This window comes from Pteropus medius, unplaced genomic scaffold (genome assembly GCF_902729225.1).
Source record: "Pteropus medius unplaced genomic scaffold, Ma_sr-lr_union100, whole genome shotgun sequence".
Lineage (NCBI taxonomy): Eukaryota > Metazoa > Chordata > Mammalia > Chiroptera > Pteropodidae > Pteropus > Pteropus medius.
The window spans coordinates 9,407,709-9,433,577 of NW_024342471.1; the positions used below are offsets into that span (position 1 = coordinate 9,407,709).

Genomic DNA, 25,869 nt, shown 5'->3' on the forward strand with positions numbered 1-25,869 from the left:
TTAGGTTCTAACCAACTTGCTAAGTCATTGAACCTGGGTCTCAGTTTTCTTGTCTGTCAAATGAGCCGAGAAGGATCGCATTTATATGATTGTATTATATGTGAGTGATAAAAGGCAGGAATGATATGCCACCTGTTAAATAGTTTTCAGTAGTTGCTATGTGCTGGCATAGTGTCGGTCACTAGAAAGACAACGATAAGTAAAAAACAGTCCTTGCTCTCAAGATCAGAACAGTATGTGGTTAAATCAACAACAGTAGTAATAACAAGAACAGCCAGTATTTATTTAGCACTTAACTGTATGCCGATCCTTGTTTTGAATGTGGTAGTACCCAGTTTACAGAGGGAGCAACTGAGGTCTAAAGAGGTTAGGAAACTTGCCCAAGATTACAGAGCTAGTAGGCTATGGAGTGGGATTTGAACTCAGGATTCAGTTTTTGCAGAGCTTATACCTTTAACCACTAAGTTTTGGAGTCAAACTTGTGTTGGGATCCAGGCTCCAGTTTCTTTTTCTAAACAATGCTTTCTGGGGTTAAATCTCCAGGACACGGCAGGCCTCTTGGGAACAGAGAAGAAAAACAAACAACTTCTGTAATCATGACTAAATGTTTCTTAGAACTGAGAGATGATAGGAAGAAAAAGTGAAACGAGTCTGATCCTAGCTTTTCAGCATTAAAGGAAACTTGGACAAATTTTCAGGCCAAAGGAAGATACACCACCTCCCTGGAAACAAACAAGCAAATACACTTGGGCTTTGGCATCAGACAGATGGGAGTTCAGTTCTCAGCTGTCACTTACAAGCTGTGTGGCCTTAGACAAGTCACTACGTCTTCCTGAGCCATTAGCAAAGACACAGGGTAAAGGCTAGCTAAAACAGCCTCTTGCCATGTATTTAAAGATAGGTGACAAAAAGTTACTAACTTTTCTTGTCTTCCTCCTTCCTTTGTGTCCCCCACGACTCTGGGTCCAGGAATCCTGACCTCCGTGAAGAGATGCTGGCATTTCTGGTCCAACCCAAGCCAGAGAACCGTTAAGAAGGGGCCTTCATTCTGGATTCTCCGACTCAACACCAACGTCCCAGCTGCAACGTACTGTCACTGATGAGAGACTGGGAAAGGAAAAGCATATATATATAGATATATATATATAGATATAGATATATATACAGGAAACACTGCGTCCTTGCACTGCTGCCAGGGCTGGCCGAGCAGTTGGCCAACAGCAACAACCAACATCTGAACACCTACGTTTCCTTTGCAGACAAATTGAAGAATTGGTGGGATTTTTCAGGGAAAAAAATTACAATGACAATAATCTCTTGCTCTCCCCTTCAAAGCCCTGCGGAACGTCAAAAGCAAGCCAGACCACAAAGATCATAGAAGTACAGTACGACCCTGGTTCTGCACGTTACATCTAGTGGACAAACATTCCATTTGTTCTCCGGCGTCTGTTGCCCACTTACTCAAGTGCAAAGGAAAACCCTTTTGCAGCAAAGCAAGATAAGTCACAGCAGCAAGACACGCACTGTCAACTGTTTTCCAAGAAAGAAAGGAAATTCCCCACTTGGAAAGGAGGAGGAGGAACACTGGATTATTATTTTTTGGGTCTTGACACTGGGCTGCAAAATCCTTCCTTTCTTCCACCTCCTCTCCCTCTCACAAGTCTTGTCATCATTTTCTGTCTGGGCTCTCTCCTCCCTCTCTCCCAACCCTGCACCCTTCGCCCTCTGTGTCCTGGTCCTGCTGAGGGCCACTGCAGATGACTCTCACTTGAAATGAGAAAGAGGGAAAGCAAGAACAGAAAACCAAGCCACAGGAAGGGAAGTAGACATTGTGTGTTTATGGGTTCTCATTATGAAGGTGCAGCTTGTAGGAGATTTGTATGGATGTGCTTTTAAGTTATGTATATTACATATAACGGGAAACCAATATTAAAATAAACAGTGCTGGTAAGTATAAAGCTGACATTTAAAATTTATAATTATCTGACTGTGATTGATGTATTCCAAGGTTCCTAGATCTCACTGAACTCGCCCAGCCAAGGGGACCCAAACTCTGGCTGTGGGTTGCTCACAGTAGGAGCTGATAGTTCAGTGTAGTAATACAGTGTGTGGTGTTTGTCATTGGTTGATTGGTGGGGAGGGGCAGGGTCCCCAAAAGGAGAGGCAGGGGTTTCGCAAGAAGGAAGAAACACAGATATGTAGTCCAAGATGCCTTTTCCCCTGGGCAGTAGCAGCCAGGGCCTGGTTTGTGCTCAGGAATGGGGTCCAGAGTTAGGATTTTGCTGCAGAATGTCCCCTGGCTCAGTCCCCCTAGCTCCCTAGTTAGAGACTTGCCTCAGTTTTCAGTCCACTGCTTGTTTGTTTGTTTGTTTGGGGTTGTTTTTTTTTTTTTTTTTTTTGCCACGTCTTGCCTTTCCCTGACTGAATTGTCATAGCTAACTCCCCATCCTACGGGAGGCAATGCCCCTAGCCACTGCAATAGATGGTGGCTTTGACCTGGCTGTCTGAAAATTCCCAGCTCTTTTTCTTTACCACTCCTGTATTCTGTCTGAATTATTCTCTTCTTCCTGAGCCAAAGCAGCCATGGTAGAGACCATGAACACAGGAGGGACCTGGTAGGTCAAAAGTGCATTCCAGAAGGCTTCGCCTACCCCAGAACCAGCTGAGGATGGAAGGTGGTACTGCTCAGAGTCTCCGTTGATGCATAAGACCCCGGCTTTGGAGACCTCTCCTTGAGTCAGGATCTGCGCCTGTGCCCTCAGAGTCCCAAAAATTGCCTCGAGACCATAGAAGCCCTTGGGAAAACCTGATCAAAAGCTTAGCACACAGGGGCTTTCCCAGGCTTTCCTGCCACAAGCTGCTTCCCTGAGCTCGGTGAATCCCCTTCTGAGGGAGCCTGTCTCCACTGCACTTTAATTTCTCAGTCCCACCTCACCTCTCCAATCCTGCTTCTAAAGCAGTTGATAAAGTCATTCGACACGTATTCATTGAGTATCTACTTGTGCCAGGCTCTATTCTTGGACTGAAGGAGAGAGTGTGGGGGGAGGGGTGGAACCTGGGAAGCCCACTGAATGAGCATTACATTTCCAACTGTGGCTGGCCCCTCAGAGCATTTCCACGTTCTCTCCAGTTATTGGACATTGCCCAGGGAGGCCTTCCAGAGAGCCTGGGCTTGCTTCTCCGTTACCCTGAGGATATATATGCTTAGCTGCTTCCCTGGTGCTGACCTGAGGCAGGACAAGAAATCAGAATAGTCTGCCTCTGCGGATAAAAATGGGATGGAGAGAGGGCAGGGAGCCCTGAACCTGGGGCTCAGATGGCAGAGTCCCACAGAGCAGGCCCTGTCATCTGCTCTAACTCCCTGAGTGTGACAGCACATTTTCCATGCACCAGGTTCATTTTACAACTGTGGTAAAGACGCCACAGAACTTCCTTCCAGCCCTTCTCAACCTGAGAACTCCCACTCTTTCTGGGTCAAGAGCTGGAGTGGCTCCTCTCTGGGCCATCCGGAATTTGGCTCAGGCACTCCTGTCTTTGTTGGAACCAGGCATCCTGGACACACTTCAGAGGGAGAGTATTTTCTCTGGGTTCTACACCTGCCTACAGACCCTGGGCATATGGCTTCAGTCAGGAGTGAAGTGACCAAGCTTAGCTCGTGGGCCAGCCGAGGTTTGTGGAGATCTCTGTCCCACAGATGCTCTGACCTTCCTCCACGGAGGGGCAGGCAGTGCCACCAGGGAGAAAGGGAGCTGCAAAGCTGAAATCTAGGGCACTGTTTCCTCCACATCCTCTTCTTCATAGAGAATACAGATGTTTGTCTTGTCTGTCTTCAACTTCCTTTCCTTTTTTCTTTTTAATATTTGTCATCCTTTCTGTGCTGCCTCTCCACCCAGGAGATGATGTAGCATAGTGGAAAAAGTCCCAGAGGGCAGTCAGGAGTTTTGGATAGCCATCCTGAGCTAGTCCTGTGCCCCCTTTGGGGCCTCAGTTTCCCTATTTATAAAACGAGGAGGATTAAACCAGATGCTCTCCAGGATCTTTTTCCGCTCTGCCATCCTATAAATTTTCATTTTATTTTGCTTTCTCGGGATCTTTTCCATCTGAGGGTACAGGAAGCGCCAGGACCTGTTTCAGTTTTTGAATCCTGCGAGCACATTCCAAGACTGGCCTGAAATTGCATGAGCAACATCACTCTAATTTTAAAGTGACCTACTAACCAACTGGTGATGGGGTTGTCCTGTTCCTTTTTACTCACACCCCTCTCTCCTCTCTGGTCCCTGCGCTCCCCCACCTCAGTGCTCTGTGCTGTATGCGTGTGCTCTCTGTTCTTGTATACTCAATAAAAGTGAAATAAATGTGTTTGATGCTGAACCACAACTGTCTTAGCGCCTTTCTCTCTCCCTACCTCCCTCCCTCTTCTCCCTTCTCTCCCTCTCCCTCTCCCTCTCCCTCTCCCCCTCTCTCTGTCAACTATTAGTCCATGTGGGCATTTCGAGAAAGCTTAAAACTGTTGTGGAGAGATCCCAACCTAGAACACTTTCATTGGACGAATATTTGCGGCTCCCAAAGTGGTCCAGATCTTGCATTAGGCTTTGCAGATGCAACAGCAAATAAGACAAAGTTCCTGTCCTCCAGGAACTCACAGAGTAGTGGAGGAAACAGACAACAAAATAGACAAGCAGTTGGAGACAATTCCTGAGTAATCAGCACCAGGAAGGAAATGCATGGTGGGGTGGGGCAAATGGTCACTGAAGGAGACCACCTTAAATAAAGTGGCCAGTTATGGCCTCCCTGGGGGAGGTTATTTTTGAGCCAAACGAAGAGAAATATCCAGGAAGGTGAAGAACTTGGGCAAGAGCATTCTAGGCAGCAGGAGCAGCAGGCACACGGACACTAGGACACAGGACTTCGGTGTATGGAGGAACAGCCTGGTCCCTCCTCATCCTGAAAGAAGAGCACCTACAATGGGGGCTCTTCCTGCAACCCCATCCGTGGGAGCCTAGTGGATGGTATACACAGCAATCTCCAACTCAGCCTTTGTCCACCACCTTCACATGTGTTGCTGTATTCTTGTACTTGCCACCTATCTTATTATTGATTTATCATTTTTCTTTAAATTGACTCTTGGTTTAAAAAAAAGTTTATTTAAAAAAAATTATATTACTTCTGCAAATGGAAAACTAGTGTCACTTGCCAAAGAAAGGAGGGCTTTATAAAAATGCAAAAATATTTAAATTAAAATCTCATAATTCATGTAAAACTTAAATCACCTCTTGGACTACCTGAAATGCGTGTACCAGCACTTTCCTTTTTATTCTACTAAGTGACTCACCCCAGATCACCTTTCTTTATTGCCCGAAATCTCACAAGCAAGAACCACTGGTAATCAGTGCATTATCTTCCAGACTCTCCACATACATGTATTTTTCCCAGAGTTGAAGTTACTTTGTACATAACATTCTAAATACTTTTTAAAAACTTAAATACAGAGCACTTCCCTATAATTTCCAAGACTAATACTATTTCTTTTTAAAAACTAATTCATTAAATTATACAAAATGCTATGTAGTAAAAAGCAATTTTTTAACCCTCTCCCTAACTTTGTGACTCCTTACCTGAATTTTCCCAGTAGGTTTGCTTTAGCTATATGTCACCCTTGGGGTTCTACGATAGGACTTGGTTTGCAAACATTGGGTCCCCACACACCCTGGATCTGTATCTCCATCTCTCACTAATATAGGGTCAGCTTCTGCTGCTTGGGAATAACCTGAGGTTGTTTCATCTACATCAGTGGTTCTCAGCGTCGAGGGGGGTGGAGTTATTTTGCCCCTTAGGGAACATTTAGCAATGTCTAGAGGCATTTTGGTTGTCACAACTGAGGGGGACTACTGGCATCTAGTGGATAGAGGCCAGGGAACTCTGCTGAACATCCTGCAATGCACAGGCCAACCCCCATAACAAAGAATTTTCTGGCCCTAAATGTCAATAGTACCAGGATTGAGAAATCTGATCTGGATGGACATGCAACCTACAAGGTGGATTCCCGGGCCACCATCTACAGCTTCCATGCACATAATACAGTACCCTGGAGTCTCTGAGAAGATGGTGAGATCGCTGGAAAAGGGAGCTGTGAGACCAGAACAAAGAGCTCAGCACCTAAGACTGGGAATAGGGAGGGGTTAGGAAGGAGCTGAGCTTATTCATGCAGGAAATGGAAATGACATGACAGGCTGAGATTGACACGCATGACTGTGACTGATGGAGGCCATCTCTGGTTAATCCTGCAGTGGCTCATTGTGATTAACCATGACTGCAGGGCCCAGTCTAGTCTGTAACCACTAAGAGATGAATTTTGACGGAGACAGATTGATGTGTCCAGCTGTCACTAGGAATTATAACAGACAAGCTAAGAAACAGCAGCACAGAGACAAGAACAGGCAGTCAGACCTTGGTTTGCTTCCTAGCTCTGCCACTCTCTGGCTGTGTAAACTCACTGAGCCTCAGTGTTCTCTTCTGTAAGTTGGGAATGCTAAAATTACTTACTAGGGTAGTGTAAGGTTTAGAAATCAGATATGAATGGTCTGCCTTATGGAGTTAGGACTTATATAGAGCCAGCCCTCACAATCACATAAGCCAATTCTTTGCAATAAATCTCTTAATATATAGCTTCTATTAGTTCTGCTTCTTTGGTTGGACCCTGACTGATACAACCACCCAGCACAGGGCTAGGACCCCGAATAGGAGCCATTTATTAATACCAAATTACTATCATTAATTAAATACATAATATATGTACTGAGCTGAGCCTTTGTGCCTGGTTTTGTATCAGGTTCCAAGGAGACTGTAAAGAACAAGACAGGTAGGATCCCACCCTCAGGGCACTTTTACAACCTGACTGAAATATCAGATTAGCCCTGCCCTGCCAGAGGACACAGGATGACACTGGGAGAGACTGATGTGGTGACTACTGTTGCTGAGACTGGTTTTCTCTTAGCTGGGAGCCGGGTTTCTAAGGCTGTCTCTTAGGCCTGAGTGTGGTTAGAAGCTGAGACTGAGGGATTATGGGCAGCTGTGACACTCACTCAGGTAGAGAATGGTTGACCAAGACCATGGAGCCTCTGATTCTACTAAGCAGCCAGCCATGACCTTGACCCCAGCTTCGGTGACCATGACTGATTGAGACCAAAGGTCCCATGGTTAGTGGATGTGTTTCTGGAGAGGGATATAAAATGCATAGTTTGACGAAAGTTATCATCCACGGTTCAGGAGTGAAAAGGAGTAACCCGATGCAAAAGAGTTTATGGGGAGGAACCTGCAGGCACGGACCGTTTCTCTCGCGACCGAGAGCTCTGCCGGACTGCTTTTCCTGTAGCTCTTGTCCGGCACCAAAGCGGTAAAACTTCCGGCGTGTTTCCGCGGTGCCTGAGATTGGGGCGAGGCTGAAGGTGGTGAGTGCGGCCTTTTGGCCCGTTTTAACTTCTCCGCTTTCGTTGTCTGTTTGGCTGGGCCACTCCTCTTCCCAGCTCGGGATCGCGGAGTGCCCTGACGCAGGCCACCTCGCTTGGACGGCCGCGCCCAGATCTGTGGGCTGGTGGTGGGACCCTCAAGTCTTTGCAGGCCTTTCTCCCTGGGAAACCGTCACCAAAGACACCGTCGCCAGTACTTCCTGGGCACCCAGAGTAACTTCGCTTTTTCCCTAACTTTAGAACTTGGGGGCCGGAGACCTTGGCTGCGCCCTATCTGGTTCTTTCCTACTCTCTATTAACTTCAAGTAAGTTCTTTCCCCAAACGGAACTTTTATTAACTACAAAATGGGTTTCACAGTTTTATTAAATAAATGTTTATCAAGCGTCTGATATGTGCCAGAGGTACAAAAAGACTCAAGTCTTGTGGAGGAGACAGCTCTCTATTAAATATTGGCAAAATTGCAACCTTGAAAAGTAAAATGAAAAGGTACAAGGTGCTGTGAGAGTATATAACAGGAGATTTGACCCAGCTCGCAGTCAAGGGAGCTTTACTGAGGAGGGACTATTGAGCTGAGATCAGAAAAATGACTTGACAAAGAGGGGAGGCAGGGGTTTTCTATCCAAGAGTCTCTTGTTTGAGGGTCTGAAAGATGCCAGTGTGACTGGAACAGAGCTTGGGGGTGGGGAAAGCATGGTATGAAACAAGCTGGAGGTGTTGCCAGAGGCCAGACCATGCAGACCTTGTAGGTTATGGTAAGAATTTTGGTTTTCCAAGAGCCACATGGGATGCCACTCAGAGGGTATTAAGTGTAAGTGGTGACATGCTTAGATTGGCATTTTGAAAAGGTCACTCTGGCTTTTGGATGGAGAATGGACTGGAGGGGCAAGCACTCTGGGTGAGGGATATGGTAGCTTGGATTAAGGAGGTGGTGGAGAGAAGTTGGGTGGATGTGACTTTCTGCATTCCAGGGCATCTTCTCTGTGCTAGGTCTTGAGCCAGCTGCTGAAGATATAATGAATAGAATGACAGGCTGGTGGAATGAGAATGAAAGGAATGTCATTATCAAGAAGGAACACACAGATGCCAAGGGAAAGTGGCTAATTGATGAGCAATTATAAATGCAATAGCTGTTCATTTAGCAAATATTTATTAAGTACCTTCTGAATTCAAGATTGAGAATAGGAAGATGACGATATAAATTATTTAGAGCAGTGACTTTCAGACTTTTTTGACTATGACCTACAGTAACAAATATATTTTACGTCACAACCAAGAGTATGTACAGACACACAAAACTTCAGAAACAATATTATTTATTCTACTCCCGATGTGTTCTGATTGTTTTTATTTTGTTCTTTTCATTTAAAAAATTAATGCTGGTCGAGACTCTAAATTGATTTTTTAAGCCATTAACAAGTTGTGATGTGAAGTTTGAAAAAAAATGCTGACTTAGAGTGAGAGTCATTTGTAGTGTTTTTTTGGGTTAAGACGGTAAACTATGCCCTTAACATTTTGGGGAAAGGGCCGGTCTTCCATTTTTCACTGTTTGTTCAAAATAAAAAGAGTAAAAAGAATTAAACAGGCGGCTCTTTCTCTTTGTGAAATTTTGGGGTCTTGTTCATATGTCTGGCTAGATTGGAAGTGCCTGTCTTACTTTGTGGATATTTTTTTTTAGTGCCTGGTAAAGATCCTGGCACAGTGCAGGCATTCAGTGATTATTTGCTGAATTGAATAGGTAGGTGTCTTAGGACTAGGAGGTTAGATAATTGTTTGGTTTAAATTAGTTCATGTTGGAACTATTCTTCATAAATATTATAGAGGCAGAGTCTGTCTGCTTACAGAAGTTTTATAGTATGTCCTCACAGATAGTTCAGAGGTGGGTAAAATAAATGTTCTGAGCTCTTTCTCTTCTAAGCACTGGTCCTAGGCCAGCCATGCCACCTGAATCCATTCTGGGCAAGTGGTCTGAAGCTGCCACTGACTGGGCCCTTTAGGAAGTTGCTTCACTCCTTGGACTTTAGGTTTTAGGTAAAAGGAGAATGGGAGGTTTGTGGTTGACATGCTCTTCACTTCCCAAATCTATTGTGAATTTTAGATGCTGAACATCTGCTTTCCAACTCTGTTCATTTCTGGGTCTTCCCTGAGGCTTATGGGAAACTGGGTCTATGCTTGATTTAATCATCTTTCTCAGCTCTTCTGGGATTCTCCAGCAATAGATTTTAGGCAGAGATATAGTTTAGAATGGGCCATCCGGGCTATCTCCATCTTCGTCCTCTGTTGTGAGAGAGAGAGAGAGAGGTCTGAGAGCAGTCCCAAGTGTACAGCAGAAAGAACACTGGTCTGGAGGGCAGGGTACCCTGATTCTGATTTGTGTGACCTGTGTGTCCTTTTGTAACCTTGAACATGTCACTTCTCTTTGATGTCTTTCCAGCTGTGAAGTGAGCGTTCTTGCTCATTCAACCAAAACTCAAAAATCCTCTTCTCTGTCTCGTTTTTCTCATTTATAAAATGGATGCAGGGTTGTAGTGAGGATTAAGGGAGATAATTATGTCAGGGGTCTGATTCAATATCTGGCACATTGAGGATGCTCAGCAAGTGAAACATTCCTCCCTAAGTTCTGATGAACTCTATTTTCTTTCTTTTTCAGCTTTTCTGAAAGACAAGAGGAGTTCTCCTTTTGGTCACCCACCACTGGTCCCATGGCTGCCATGCAGATGGATCCTGAGCTTGCCAAGCGCCTCTTTTTTGAAGGGGCCACTGTGGTCATCCTGAATATGCCCAAGGGGACAGAGTTTGGCATTGACTACAACTCCTGGGAGGTGGGGCCCAAGTTCCGGGGCGTGAAGATGATCCCACCAGGCATCCACTTCCTCCACTACAGCTCTGTGGACAAGGCCAATCCCAGGGAGGTAGGCCCTCGTATGGGCTTTTTCCTTAGCCTGCAGCAGCGGGGGCTGATCGTCCTGCGCTGGAATGCGGTCCAGGAAGAGGTAGACTTATCCCCAGCCCCAGAGGATGAGGTGGAGGCTATGAGGGCCAACCTCCAGGAGCTGGACCAGTTCCTGGGACCTTACCCATATGCCACGCTCAAGAAGTGGATCTCACTCACCAACTTCATCACTGAGGCCACAATGGAGAAGCTGCAGCCTGAGAGCCGACAGATCTGCGCCTTCTCAGAGGTGTTGCCTGTGCTCCCCATGAAGCATACCAAGGACCGGATGGGGCAGAATCTACCCCGCTGTGGCACTGAGTGCAAAAGCTACCAGGAAGGCCTGGCCCGGCTGCCTGAGATGAAGCCCAAAGCTGGGACAGAGATCCGCTTCTCAGAGCTGCCCACACAGATGTTCCCGGCAGGTGCCACGCCAGCAGAGATAACCAGGCACAGCATGGACCTGAGCTATGCCCTGGAGACTGTGCTCAGCAAGCAGTTCCCCAGCAGCCCCCAGGATGTGCTCGGTGAGGAGGAACAGAGTTTTTTGAGAGTGGGCTAAGGGAGGGGTATGTAGTAGGGGTACTTTTGAGTTATCTAGTCCAGTGGTTTCTAAACCTGCCTAGGGGGCAGTCATGCCCAATACACTTATTAAAGATACAGATGTCCAGGCCTTGCTCCTGGATACTACCTCAAGAGTTCTGTAGCAGGGCTCCAGCAATTTAGCTGTCTGCCTATTTGTGTAATAAACACGACCCCTAGGTGAACCTGATGTAGATAATCCTGTGTTTGGGAATCATGGCTGTTACCCAGCCTCTCATTTTACAGGTCGAGGTCCATAGAAGGAAAGGATTTGGCTAAGTGGTGAAAGGGCTGCTTTTTTCCAGGCCTCCCACCTCCCTCCTCAGTTTGTTCCTGACTCTGTCAAGATGTTGGTCTCTCTACTGGCTTAGACCAGGACAGTGACGTCTAAAAAAATCATCATAGTTTTCATTGTTGTTTTTCTACCTTATAAAAATAATATATGTTCGTAATAGAAAAAAAATAAAATTCACTCTAATTCCCACAACCTGGAAATAATCATGTTTTACATAATTATTTTGGTGTATTTACTTTCCATCTTTTTTATATAGATATTGATATATACACACATACACACATAAACAATATATATATTTGCTTTTCTCTATATATTTCTTTGTATTTCCTTTTAGTCTTTTTAAAATACAATTATATGTGTTCATGTGTATGTTACTTTTTATGAAAACAGAATTACAGTATATTGTAACCTACTTTAATATAAACATTTTTCCATGTTACTGAAGCAGTTACTTTTCTTTAGTGGCTGCTTAAGTCTCATAGTTATTGAACCAACCTTCTGCTAATGAGCCATTAAGATGTTCCTCTTTTCCCTATTACAGGTGTCGTCTAGTGAACATCCTTGTGTGTATTTCTGCATATGTTTAGGGTTGAAATTGTTGGATCAGAGTATGCAGCCAACTAAGTGAAGGTTGTACATCCTCACCAGCGGGTAGGAGGCCATTGCCCATTACCTTCAACAAGGCAATTTAGCAAAGGCCTCTCCCAACTGGATGGTTGGAGAATGATGTCTTATTTCAATTTACAGTTGACCCTTGAACTGCACAGGTTTGAATTGTGTGTGTCCACTTATATGTGGATTTTTTTCAGTAAATAACCTGTACTGTTTTCAGTCCTCAGTTGGGGGTCTGTAGATGCAGAGGGCCGACTGGATGCATTGATCTGTGCCATTTTATATGAGTGATTTGAGCATCTGCTGAATTTGGTATCTGCAGGGAGTTCGTGGAACCAATCCCCTGCAGATGGACAGCTTGGTTTTTGGGGAGTCAAAACTTATACGTGGATTTTTGACTGCATAGGGGGTCAGCGGCCCACCCCCTGCATTGTCCAAGAGTCAACTATATTTTTCAATTACTAGTGACAGCAAACATCATATCTTTAACAACTATATTTTTTCTCTTACAGGTTAGGTATTTGCATATTTTTCTTTCTGAAGATCAGTGAGAAGTTTGAATATAAGGCCTTTTATATCATGGGCTCAGCTGATAAAAAGGGACATTTTTAAGGAGGCTTCTTAATGCACTACACAGTATTTTCATTTAATAAGTAACACTTGAAATTCTGGCTTAAAAATGAACTGAAATCATGTTTTCTACCTCTTAAACATTTCAGTTCTTCAGAGTAATCTTATGCAAAGGTCTGTTGCAGGGATCACTTTGTATCTTCATGACAGCTCTTTGAAATTATTTCTGATCTCAATTTAATTTTAGACTAGGCTAGAAATGCAGGAATTTAAATAAATGCCCTAAATTCGGAGCATAAGCTTATATTTTCACACTAACCAGGAAAAGCTGACTGAAGAAGCACATCATTAAGATCGATCATATGAAGGAAATTTGACTATACGTATTTTGAAAATATCAGTCAAATGTCCAGCATATCTAGACCCAATAGCTAGCTAGTCACACAAATAAAACTTAATTCTACAGGCCTAGGGACAGGAACTAGTTTTCCCAAGTCTCTGGAGGTGACAGAGATCAAACACCAAGCATTAGAAGAGATATTTGGTGTTGAGTGCATCTGTTCTTTTTATGGCTCACATGTAGGCCCACAGAAACCCTCATTAAATTTAAAGCCAGAGAATTAAAAAAATAAAAAAATTTAAAGCCAGAGAGAACACTTCTGATTGGCAATAGTATATCTTGGCAACAAGAGACCCAGTTGCTAGTCCAAGGACAATGGCTTCTGGATCAGTGGTTCTCTTTGTTTGAGACTGGCTTTCAGTGGAAATATGGGAACAATAACTAATGTTTCTTGAGTGCTAGTTTGTGCTGTATATTATTCTAAATGCTTTACATGTACTATATTGATTCATTTAATCATCACTGCAACCTTCAAATAAGGAAATTGAGGCATATGCAGATTAAGTAACTTGCCCAAGGTCACACATCTGCTAAGTGGTGTAGCTGAGATTTGAACACAGGCAGTTTGGCTCCAGAGCCCATGCTCTTAGCCGCCAACACGCTCTTAGAGATTAAATCACAGAGCCCTGGTATTAAACAAAAATGATCTGGCAGGCAGGCTAACCCTGAAATGAGTACTCATGAATTTTTCTGTTTGGGAGGCCCTAGAATGGTTCCTACCCAATAAGAAATCTGTTTTATCTTTCCATTGTTCACATCACCAAATATTACATGTGTGACCTTGGAAAAGTCCCTTGACCTCATCTATAAAACGAGGCAAATACCACCTTCTCTGACTGCCTTGAAGAGTTAGTCCAAGGATTTCGTGGTGTAATATAGCATTTTCCTGACCTGGAGTAGACCATCTGCATCAGAATTAGAGCTACAAATACTGAGGCCCCATTATCTATCCTCAGCCAGGATCTCTGGGAGTGAAGTTTGGGCAGCTTTATTTTAAGCAAACTCTCCTAGTAATTCTGATAGGCAGCCAGGTTTGGGATCCACTTAGAATAATATCCACAGGCACGTTTTGTAAACTCTTTAAACACCAGGCAAATACTAAGTATATTTCTTCTCTTATAGTTTGATTTTACAGAAATCCAAAACCACAGTTTGATTTCCTGTGGCTTGAATATATAGCAGTTCAGCAAACTTTGGTTGAGCACCTGCTTGATGCAGGACCCCATGCTACGCTCTGCAAGAGAGACAAGGAGAAAAGACCACCCTTTGCTGAGGTCCAGTGGAACTGACCACCCTGTAGAGTCAGCTGGTATTCCTTTCCCTCAGGATCATGTCTCCTCTCTGTACCTTTCAGGTGAACTTCAGTTTGCCTTTGTGTGCTTCCTGCTGGGGAATGTGTATGAGGCATTTGAGCACTGGAAGCGGCTCCTAAACCTCCTGTGCCGGTCAGAGGAAGCCATGGTGAAGCACCACAGCCTCTACATCAACCTCATCTCCATCCTGTACCACCAGCTTGGTGAGATCCCTGCCGACTTCTTTGTGGACATTGTCTCCCAGAACAACTTCCTCACCAGCACCTTACAGGTGAGCAGTCTTTTGCACCCTCAAGAGGGTTACCTTTTGTTTCTTGCTATTCTTTCATAACCCAAAGTTTTCTTAATTTTTAGTTTCTAAATCTCAGGCTGCTTACTACTTCTCTCTCTTCTACTCGACTGAAAGCTCCTTGATGCCAGAAACTGTTCCTCTGTACCACCCTCTCCTTTTCTCACCCCCAGAGTGCCTTGCACTGGGGTACATGGAATTTTAATCACTCCACCCCTTTGAGTTACTCAGTTCAAAACAGTTTTTCTTACTCCCTGTAGCCATAGCTGCAACCCAGTAGGACAGAGTTTGGAAGCTTGTTGCTCCCAGGGAAACATCTGCAGCTCCTTAGATCTCATTTAAGCATTAAAGTAACTTTGATTTCCTGTTCAAACAAAATATGCTGGTTTTTGCAGAGATTCTCTGTCAGAAAAAGTGAAATTTGCTTTTAACTTGGCAATTAAATTTTCATTATGAGTGGTAATTAGGGAAGAAGCTTCAAACAACTTACAATCTTCATCCTGTGCTATTTCCTCCCTTTGCAAACAGATTAACTTCCTTTATGGGACAGCCTCTGTCACTCACATTTTGTAACTTTCTCAAGTATAGAAGAGGCAGAAGCTGCAAGCTGTCAGTTTCCATATTTTGTGTTCCATGAGCTGTTTTCTTTTCCCTGTGTGTGAAACCCCCACAAGGCCTGCTCCTTACAAGGTGGCTGGCTATTCACTGACCTCCCACTCCCACACAGAGTAAGGAAAGGAGTGAACATTCATTAAATGTCTGTTGAGTATCAGGTACCATGTTTACCATTTTACATGTGTTTCCTCATTTAACCTCTATGAAGCACTGTAAGGGAAGATTATTTCCATTTTACAAATGAGAAAGAAAGAACATTGAGACTCAAAGGTTAAGTCATCTTTGTAAGGTCGCATAGCTGGGAAGTGGCAGAGTCAGGATTCATACCCAGGCCTGAGTCTTGGTTTAAGGCCGGTGCTTACGCCCCTATGTACTGAATACAGTATAGATCTCCTCAAAAGAATTCTCTATGGATAGTAGTGGAGGTACCATCATGCCTGTTTCTCAGAGGTACGGAACACGTTTCTAAAACCAACATACTGTTGGAAGAGTCTCCATGAGCAGGCAGCTCATTTAAAACTCTGGCAACTGGAGGACTTGTGGGTATGAGTCAGTCAAGCTGATGGCTTAAGCCTGGTGTATTTCACTTCAGAAGAGGTATAAAACTGCCCTTTTATTGGTTCTTAATATAATAGAGAAATTAAATCTCTTTATTCTTCCTCTGCAGGAAAAATCTCACCCCCCAAAGTTACGGGGTTGTGGGTTGCAAAGGAGTAGGAGACATCAGCTTGCTAACTCACCTCTGGCAGTGGCCGCAGCCCCACAGGCATATGTGCAGTTCTCATGATGTACATTAATGTTGTCGCACAAACATAGGAAGGCCACACTGTTGCTGGCTGTCCGGACCATTGTCCGGACAACCAACAGCTGAGCTCTAATTGCTGAAGCATTATTGGCAGCAATGATTTATGAAGCAGAAAGGGCCCAGCTTGATTGCTAGATGCCCAGGTGGGGTATGCAAAGCTGATGGTTGGAAGAATTCTATCTTTGGACTTTTCACCAAGAAAATTTGATGTTGTTATTTGGAAAAATCCGTGACATGTGCCTTTAAAAAAATAAATCAACACATGTTTTTGAGCATCTTTTCTTTAAATACAACATCCTCCTGAAAGTGTCAAGGGTTACATATATGAATTGGCCAGGATTTCTGCCCTTAAGAGATTTGTTCATTGATTTAGCAGATATTTGCTGAGCACCTGCTGTATACAAGGCCCTGTTCTAAGACTGGATATACAGCTGTGAGCACGACAGAGTCCCTGACTTGTAGCTTATATTTTGGTGGGAAAGTAAACAAATGAATTAACCAAATAACTCGAGAGAGCATGAAGCGTTTTAGAAGGCAGTTCTGCCGTGGTACCACTTCCCTAAACTAAGCCTTTGGTCTCATCTAGACTACATCAGAGTTTGTCAGCTTCCATGCCTACCTCTGTCAGTCCATCTGTCTCCCATGCTGCCACCTGAGTTGCTGCTCTAAAGTGCACGTCTGATTCTATTTCTCTGCAGCCCTAACATGGATCACAGGGCCTACTCTGTTCTGGCTTCTAACATGTTCTCCAGCTTCTCTTTCCTTTCTCTGTTTTCCCCCATCAACTCCAACGATAGTGGTCTCCTTGCAAGTCCCCAGACGTGCATGCTGCTTTATGCCTTCTTTATTTTTTGTTTTTAATTGTGGCAAACACGTAATGTGAAGTCTACCCTTTTAACATTTTTAAAAAGTGTCCAGTACAATATTGTGAAACCCCCACAAGGCCTGCTCCTTACACTTTTTAAGCAGGTCTCAAGAACTTTCCATCTGGCATGACTGATAGGTGTGAAGTTTCATGCCTTCTTAACTGTTTCATGCCTTCTTAATCGAACCCGATTTTCCCCCTGCCTGGTACATACTTGTTCATCCTAAGGCATACCTCTTTGCGAAGCCATCCCTGATCTCTCTCCTTTGCATACTATTAACCTGCTTTGTACTTGTCACTATTATATTGCATAGGCTGTACTTGCTGAAATTTATATGTTGTCTGCCTGACTTCCCCCACTGAGCCATGAGCTTTTACCTAAAGTTTTTTTTTGTTCATCTGGTTATTTTCAACACCGAGTTGAAGCCTAGCACTTATCACACTTTATGTTATTGGATGTTTTTAAATGAATAGAGTGCATAATTCCTGTGGCAATATTAATAGATGACCCTAATATGATTGGTATAAACAGTAAAGTCTGATCAAAGGACATTGGGAACACCAAAGAGAGATTGGTTAATTCAGACTGGAGTTGAGATATGAGGGGACTGAGGATCAGGAACAGCTTTTTGCAAAGAGGGGCATTTGACCAAGAGCTTGAAAGATGATTGAGATTTCAATGGCACGATGTAAGAAAGGATATTACAAAGCTTTTTTTTTTCTTTTTAATGGAGAATTACATTGATGCCATCTTGGCAGTGAGAATCCAGTCCCCCCACATGGATGCACTCACTCAGGGTATTTATGAGTGAATGAATCAGCCCATAAAAGCCTTCCTCAGCCAGCCGCCTGCTCTCCCCCCAGGTAGTCAAGTAAGTAGAACTAGCTTTCTTACTTAGGAGCTTAAATGGCTACTACCCATGGAGAGAGACTGGTGTTTGTATGTGTAAGCACTTAAAGGCAGCCACATTAGCTTGTATAAAATCAGCCATGTAATGGCCTCTGCCATTAAAGGCCCTTTTGAATAGATGCCACTGGTTTTTACAAATCCCATGGATTTAGCTTGAATAAAAATTATTTGTTTTACAAAAATAGATACAGTTTTTTCTTTTATTTAAAACAACTTGAGTCACCACAATTTGTTTAAAACCATTGAAAGAATAATCTGAATTTAATAGTGTGTTAGTAAGTTATGTTCAAAATAAAGATTCTTATTGCTGATTGTATAGCATTTAGGCATACAGTCACGTAACCTGCTTTTTAAAATACTTTTAGTTACAATAGGCCATGTATGCCTTCTAGCTTTTTTTCTTTCTAGTATTCTAAATGCCAGTGTCCATATTTAACTCTTGAGAGAAAACATTGGCTCTGATATGTTTTTGTCATAATAGTATTTTTCCGTATTTTTGTCATAATACTAGCTAGGATCAGTTTCACCTACCTGTACCTCCTGCCATCAGGAGCCTAACACTTTTGCACACTTACTGTGCAGTTTATAGATGAGGAAACAGGATCAGAGAGATCACACAATTTTGCCCAAGATCACCAGAGCTAGTGGATGGCAAGGCTGAGCTTCGATTCTAAAGCTTGTGGTGGGCTCTCATATATTAGAGCCCCAGATGAACATCCCAAATTCTTTAAACTGACCTCAGAAGATAAGATTCCTACTGCTTTTCACTTTCCTGGTAATCATTATGAAGTGATAGTCTTGCTTTTAACACTTTTCTTCTGCAAGCTAAAATAAAATGTTCTACCTCTGGCTAGTTTCATTCTAAGTTGAATAGTCATTTGGGAATTGAAAAAATTAGGAAATTACATCTTTTTTGTCTAGCCAAAAAGTAGGATAAGATGGTGACTCAGCTACCTACCTTGATGCTTTAAATTTCTCAAGGTGACTTGACTGAACTCTTTTTAACTTGGGTTTAAAAGAAAGCTTTTACGTTTCTGACTAAAGTAATTTACAATTTAAGAATACACAGACTTAATGATAAAAGTAGTAATACCTTTTTTTATATTTTAAAAAAAATACCCAATTAGTATGCTTTTAGTAAATTATTGCTTGAAAACTAGGTATTGTCTAAACATCTCCTTTTCTGAATTGTGAGTTTTTAAAATATCAAGTTTATAAGCTATAGGGACAAAAATAAGAATAGATCAGTGACTGTCAGGGGCCAGGGATAAGGGGAGAGTTTGACCACTAAGGGGCAGCACTAGGGCGTTTTTTAGGGTGATGGAACTGTTCAGTATCATGATTTTGATAGTATATGGTCCTTCAAACTCATAAAACTGGATACCAAAAGAAAAAACTACAAGGATATCTATTTTGATTATATCATAGTGGTTGCATGGGTGTATACATTTGTGAAAATGAATCGAACACTTTATATCTCAATAAAGTTGTTTAAAAAAAAAAAGTTAAACTGGGCTGTGTCCTCAATCCTGGAGGCCTACAGAGAGGACATTTCCAGAAGTACCTGGTCTCCAAGCTCCTTGGGTCCCCACAGGGCAATGCTGAAAATATGAAGGATGCATTAAATCTTTGTCAACACAAGAAGGTCTTAGTAGGAGAAAAGGATTGAGATTTCTCTTCTTGGACTGGATCCTGCTCAACATTTATCACTTGCTCAGCATTTGTCACTGTTCTCATCTATACAATGGGAATAGTAATTTCCTGTCCTCCTACATCCCATGTTTGTAGTAAAGGTTAGAGTGACAAATTATTTAAAAAGGACAAAGCACTTTTCAAATTAGAAGCCTTATTTTTTTGGCTGAAGGCTTCGATTATACTTGCTTCTGATTGAGTTTACTACCAGGTACTGTTTGAGAGATTGATGGGGAGGATGAGTGATGATTATGAGTCTAGCCTGTTCCAGCCTCTCACTGCTGGCCATTGCCAAATGCAGGGCAATCCCTACATCTCATTCTTATCCTTTCAGTGAATATCCTATGGGCCCTAACTCTCTGCAAGGCCCTGGATGATATACTGTGTGGGACACATTGATAATTCGGATTCATTCCCTACTTTTAAGGAGCGCAGGTCATTGTCATGCAAGCACAGTGTGAGTGAGAAATGCCATAAGGGAAGGCATTTCAGGCACAATGCTAGGGGTACAGAGGTTAGAGCAGTTCATTTCAGCTTGGGCTTTTATAAGAGGCATGTCACGAGGAGGTGGCTTGTGAACTGATGGTATGCAGGGGCCTGGTAAATAAGCCACCTCTCCCCAAGATGAGCTCCTTATTCTGTCCAGCATCATCACATAATTACTGAGCCATTTGGTACTAGGCACTGTAGAAAAGTGAACCAAAATGGATTCTCCTAGAACCTGTGGTCTTCTTATTCTTTTGATAATTAAACATCTAATTGGTCCTTTTTTATATGTCAGACTCTGTGCCAGGAATGTGGGATGCAGGTGTGAAAAAGACTTATGCTTTGGAGTTGCTCCTCATCTCTTGGAAGAGCTCAACTGTAAATGGACTGTTACTTAATTGAGATTGAGGCTGTGATCAAGGTAACCCTGGGCACTTGGTCTGGGAAGACATCCTAAAGGAAGTGATGTCTGAGCTGAGCCTGAGCTACTAGCAGAAATTAGCTAGGCAAAGGAGGTAAAATGGGTGGAAGAGTATTATAAACAGGGAAAAGCATATGTGTGTACAGGCACAGAAGAGGCAGTAGCGAATTGGGCAGCTGTTCAACATGGCTGTAGAGGAGGGGCTGTGTAGAGAGTAGTACAATTTACCAGCTGAAGAAGGAGAACAGGAAGAGTCTTGCTAATTCAGCTACCGGGTTCCCCAAGACCTCTGGGGACAGACTTGTGGGTGTGCAGGGCCTCCAGAACTAATGCTGTTTGAAATAAGGCTTCTCTGCTTCCCTCGCCAGAGTTCAGCTGGGCTTTATTATCCAGGGTGAGCTCCATTAGACAGGCCGCCAGCTTCCCCGCTGCTCTCGCCACCAAGCTCACACAGCCCCTCTAATTAGTTATTGATCTGATACTTTGTTATGGCTATGCTTCCCACTCCTGTATTTAGTCGGTTCTCAAGTTAATGAAACCAAATTCTGTAACTCCCTTTCTGCTTCCACCCCGTTCCCCCCATCACTTCCATGCCTCCTACCACTACAACAAAATGGCTCCACAGACCACTGAAAATGAGCCTTGGTTCTCCTGCTCACAGAAAGACAATGGAGAAACAGGTGGGAGGGGTGTTGTCCAAAGAATCAGCCGCAGAGTACACACCTGTCGTTACCTTTGTTAGGTCAAGGCCCCTGGAATGCAGTTTCTTTCCATGGTGGTCTGTGGGCCAGCTTTGGCATGAAGGTGGATCAAAGAGCTTTTTCCACCCCCGTGCTCCTGTGTCTGTCCAGTGGTCCTGCTGGGAGCCGATGGGTAGTCTAGGAAAAACTACTTCCTTTCTGGATAGCTTCGGTCCTGTCATTTAATTTCTCTCAGGCTCTATTTCTAAAAAGTGGGCATTCTAGTATGTCTTCCCAGGGCATTTTGAGGATCCATTGAGATACTCTGTGAAACTTCTATGAAAACAGTAAAATAGTGTGAGAAGAAGTAATGGGTTTGCTGTTATTTTTAGAAAGGGTTAGGATCTAGAACAATCCAGATTGAACAATCCAGATGGAGTTGCAGATGTAGAAAAAATTACTGTTCTTTCCCCTGCCCATGTTTATATTAGATGAAACTGAAGTAAAAAGAACATCATAATAGGATATTAATATCCAGGATATATAAAGAACTCCGGTAACTGAACAACAACAAAAAAGAAAACCTGATAAAAATTGGGCAAAAGGCTTGAATAGACAGTTCTCCAAAGAAGATATACAAATGGCCAACCAAATACATGAAAAGATGTTCAACATCAGTAATCATTAGGGAAATGCAAATCAAAACCACAGTGAGATACCACTTCATACCCATTAGGATAGCTGTTATCCACCTCCCACCACCAGGTGCTGTAGGCGTTAAAAAAAAATTGTAAATATTGTGTTATGTATATTTAACAGTGTTTTAAATGATAATGTAAAAAATTGATTAAAATGATAGATTTTGTGTTATGTATATGTTACCACAATTTTTAAAAAAGAACATCAAAGATAGTTTTTAGGGGGAATAGAAACTTCAGATTGGCAGCCTGTGGGCCATTTAGTTTAGAGCAGCAGTTCAGCCTCATTGGCTTAGAGCCTGAGACTTTATGGAATCCAGGGGCTTCCAAGTCCCCCAAGCTTTTTTAGTACTAGCTGGTGTAGCTACTACTTCTTACTCTGAGTTACGGTGCCAAGTAGATCTCTTCAGAAGGCAGGGCCGGAGTGATGGCCACTGGCCTTACTCAGTGGGGCACCTCTGCCCAAGATAGAAATTTTCCCTTCTAGTCTTGCCTCAGCTTCTCAGCTGGGTTTGGACCTTCTTTCTTGGTTTGGGGAGAGCACAGCAGGTGTCCTGGGCCTGTGCCACCAGCAGCTGATCTATCTGCCCCAGAGAACTGAGCACCGTGAGTAAATTTCCACAGCTTTCTCAGCTCCTTCTATGTTCTCAGGAGTGACTTATCTTCTGTTCTCTGTAGGTTTTCTTTTCCTCCGCCCGCAGCGTTGCCGTTAATGCCACCCTGAGGCAGAAAGCTGAAAAGTTCCAAGCTCACTTGACCAAGAAGTTTCGGTGGGACTTCGAGGCGGAGCCGGAGGACTGCGCCCCGGTGGTGGTGGAGCTCCCTGAGGGTGTGGAGACTGGCTAACCGGGAATGCTGTCAGCCAGGGACGATCCCTTCCTACACAGCTGCAGTCCTGGCCTTTCCATTCTGCCCCCTCCTACTGGGACCTGCCAGCGCAGCGGCCCCACCAGGTTCTGCAAAGATGGAGCCAGAATTCTCTCCTTCACCAATAAATAAGTTCCTTCAGTGCCAAAGAGACTGTAGTATCTTGAAGGTACATTCGTAGGTTCCCCATCAGCCTGGCCTTGGTGCTAACCAGACTGAATTCCACATGGGTTCTTATAGAGGTCTTGGGAGAGACCAGCCTCAACAGCAACCTATTTCCTTCTGAATGAGAAGAAATTGAGCCAAAAGCCCAAGAGAACTGATGGCTTATTCCACAGGATGGTTAGAAAACAAACCCTGGACTGCTGAGGGGCCTGAGTGTCAGGTGACTTCTTAAAAGTTAAACAATGTAGTAGAGAAATGAGGCAGAATTTCTGCCTGCTCCTTGTTGAATGAGGATACATCACAGAAAACATGGGCATGTGACAGCTCAGGAGCCCCAGGTTGGGAAGGGTGTAACACAGAAGACAGTTGAGTTCAGTCTGACAAGTCATCAGCTCTTGCTTTCTCCAGCTAAGTCCCTTTCTTCTATCCAGAGGTCCCAGTGAGTAATCTTCCAAGGTTGTTGTGTCCCCTGACCCCAGGGCCTTGCTGGTGCCACGCCTCTCCCATCTATTTCATTCTGAAGCCTCAGACCCAGAAGTGGGACTTGGCAGTACTTCCGTATGTCCCCATTCCTCACCAGAGCCACCATGTCTGTTTTTGATGACCTGGAGATTCACAAAACAAAGAACAATTGTTGGTCTGGACAGGCTTCATTGGCCCTGTTGGAATCCTGGGCCTTTATTCAGAGTTCTAAGGATAACCAGTAAGCCTAGGTCTTTCCAGTCCTTCTGTGGAGCTATCAACCACAAGAGGAGTGATGCTTCAGTCTCCTGGGAGTCCTGAGGGCATGCCCATCCTGCACACAGGCCCTGCCACCCTGACTTCAAGCTGTCGTACTATGATCAGAGTCCCTGTGTTCTTTTCCAAGGCTGCAGCTCACACCAGGTTTCTGAATGAGAATTCTTGCTGGTTAAGACTTTTGGTTCTACTTGTTTCCTTGGAGATGTTTTTTCAAGAGCGTAATGTACATTAAAGTCTTTGAGTTGAGACTAAATCCCCTTGTGTGAATCTCTCACAGTTAATCTGCCCAGTTCCCAGAGCAGCCAGGCCACTGTCCACAGACATATCTCCCTACAAAGCACTAGGAGACCCTGCCCAACCTCTTCAGTCTCTGGAGGAAGCAAGAGCCAGCATTGCCTCCTGTTACCAGTGGGGCTTCCAAGACAGACACACCTGACAGGAGGATTGAGGCCCTGTATCTGTATAATAACCAAATTCACACTTTGTGTGAATTTGCCATTCTTTTCCTCCCAAAAGTCCACTCATCAGAACTACCAGGGGAGCTCATTATAAGTGTAGATTCCGAAAGAATGAAGTCTTGATCCATGCTGCACCATAGATGGACCTTGAAAACATTGTGCTGAGTCAAAGAAGCAAGATACATGTTATCCGATTCCATTCATATAAATTGCCCAGAACACGCAAATCGGAGACAGGTTAGTAGTTGGCAGGGAATGGGAGAGTGGGGAATGGAGAGTGACTGCTAATGGGTACGGGGTTTCTTTTTGGGGTGATGAAAGGGTCTGGAATTAGATAGTGGTCATGGTTGCACAGCCTTATGGATATACTAAAAACCACTGAAAGTGTACACTTTAAAATGGTAAATTTTATGGTATGTAAGTTATATCTCAATAATAAATTTTTAAAGTGCAGATTCCCAGGGCCCACCATGCAGGAATTGAGAGATGTTGAATCTGGATACAGTCTGGGTTTTGAGGTACCCTCAGTTTTGAGTAACTACCTAGAAGTGACAGCATTGCAATTTAGTACCCAGAGCTCCATTGAAACAAAATTTGTCTCCCACTGGCATTGTCAGGGCAGCACCTGGAAGTTGGGTCATGTGACCTTATTCTCCAAGCTTGTTGATCTTAGGTCTACACAGACCACTCGCCACCAGCACCATACACACAAACTGGAGTTAAGGAAAAGCTGATTACTAAGTGCTCGTTCTGTTACTTAATCCTCATTCTACTGATACAAAAATGGGCTCTGTGCTTCAGACATTTGCCGGGGTCCCACAGCTGGTAAGAATTGAAGACAAGAGTTAAGCCCAAGCCTGTCGGTGTCCATAGCCCACACTCAGCCTCTGCATGTGCCGCTATGACTTACTCCTTCCCTGCCCTTGCAGTCTCTTCCCCAATCCCTGAGTCTAGCCTTGGCCCTGTTGACAGCCAGCTATGTAGCCTGGAGCAAGCCATTTAGGTTCTCTGGGCCTCAGTCTGCTTCTGTGTAAAAGAGTTCGCCTGGGTTTGGGGTTTCTGGTGTAGATTCTCCAGGCTCCCTCAGGTATTTCAAAGTGGGCCCTTGTGTTATTTTAAATGTTTTCAAAAGAGAACATATATATGGGATAATATAGCTGAGCTGTCAAAAAGACAATAGGTCTCTTGATTGGGGCTGGAGTGACATCACTCCTGTGTCTATTCCTGCTTGTCTCAGCTGACAGTCCTCTATGTGTCTTTGATGAATAAAAAATATGAAAACAAATTAATTATTACTTAATACTTGCAGTATTTTTAGGAGGCAGAAATCTTTCAAACTGGGAACCAGTGGTGTTGCCGATCTCAGCCCCCTTCCAGTTCTAACACCTAAAAGTGAAGCTATTGGCAGGATCTGGCCTGATTTTTAAATCCCCTCAAATGCAGGCCTCCTGGGGTCTGGCTCTTATTTGCAAGACTGCTTTATCCTATTAACAGGATCAGCAGAGGTAGTGACTTCCTAACCCCTTCCGATGTCCCCGTGACAAACCCTCCGCTGCTCTGAGCCCCACTCTGTCTAATTTCTCACCACTCGAGCAGTGGAGGAGTTCCCCGCCGCTGATTGCCTCTTACCACCAGTAATTATTTTCCCAACGTCATTCCCTTGTAAATATTATTTAATATTCCCAGAGTGCTGTGACATGTTGGTCTCTCCAACTAATCAGACTTTGGCTTGATGGAGATGCTGTCCCTGCTGAGATGGGGGGCTGGAAAAGCAGAGCGTATGTCATCAGCAAGGCCATCACTGAATCGCATCTGCCAGATTTAAAGTAGAGCAGAGCAGGGAAGCTCACCTGAGCCGCCTGCTAATCCTGGGGGTAGTATGGCCCTGTGATTCTGCAGATCCTCTTGTCTTTAGTCCCCTGCTGACCACAGTACTTCTTCACCTCAGGGTTCACCACATCTGGCCCAAGCATGCTTTGTTTTTGTTAAAATCCTTCTAGACCCTT

At 43.8% G+C, this 25,869-nt stretch overlaps 2 protein-coding genes across 5 annotated transcripts in view; both read left to right on the forward strand.

The window, feature by feature from the left end:
* Nucleotides 1–1,963, forward strand: part of EPB41L1 (erythrocyte membrane protein band 4.1 like 1) — a 120,320-nt gene extending 118,357 nt beyond the window's left edge. The window contains exon 19 of the mRNA XM_039863716.1: nt 970–1,963. Within this exon, the coding sequence (XP_039719650.1) occupies nt 970–978 (9 nt within the window). The 3' untranslated portion in view covers nt 979–1,963. The remainder of the gene's footprint in view (nt 1–969) is intronic.
* A 5,397-nt stretch (nt 1,964–7,360) lies between these two features.
* On the forward strand, nt 7,361–23,658 carry AAR2 (AAR2 splicing factor). Of its 4 annotated transcripts, none has more exons than XM_039864249.1 (5): nt 7,361–7,448; nt 7,707–7,771; nt 10,115–10,923; nt 14,213–14,442; nt 22,311–23,658. In XM_039864249.1, exons 3-5 carry the CDS (start codon nt 10,167–10,169, stop codon nt 22,476–22,478), a joined length of 1,155 nt encoding a protein of 384 aa, XP_039720183.1. In that variant the 5' UTR covers nt 7,361–7,448; nt 7,707–7,771; nt 10,115–10,166; the 3' UTR covers nt 22,479–23,658. The 4 variants fall into 4 exon arrangements, with proteins under 4 accessions (XP_039720183.1, XP_039720187.1, XP_039720184.1 ...); XM_039864250.1 differs by having other exon boundaries at nt 7,410–7,448; nt 7,618–7,771; XM_039864252.1 differs by having other exon boundaries at nt 7,427–7,445.
* Nucleotides 23,659–25,869: the final 2,211 nt, after the last annotated feature.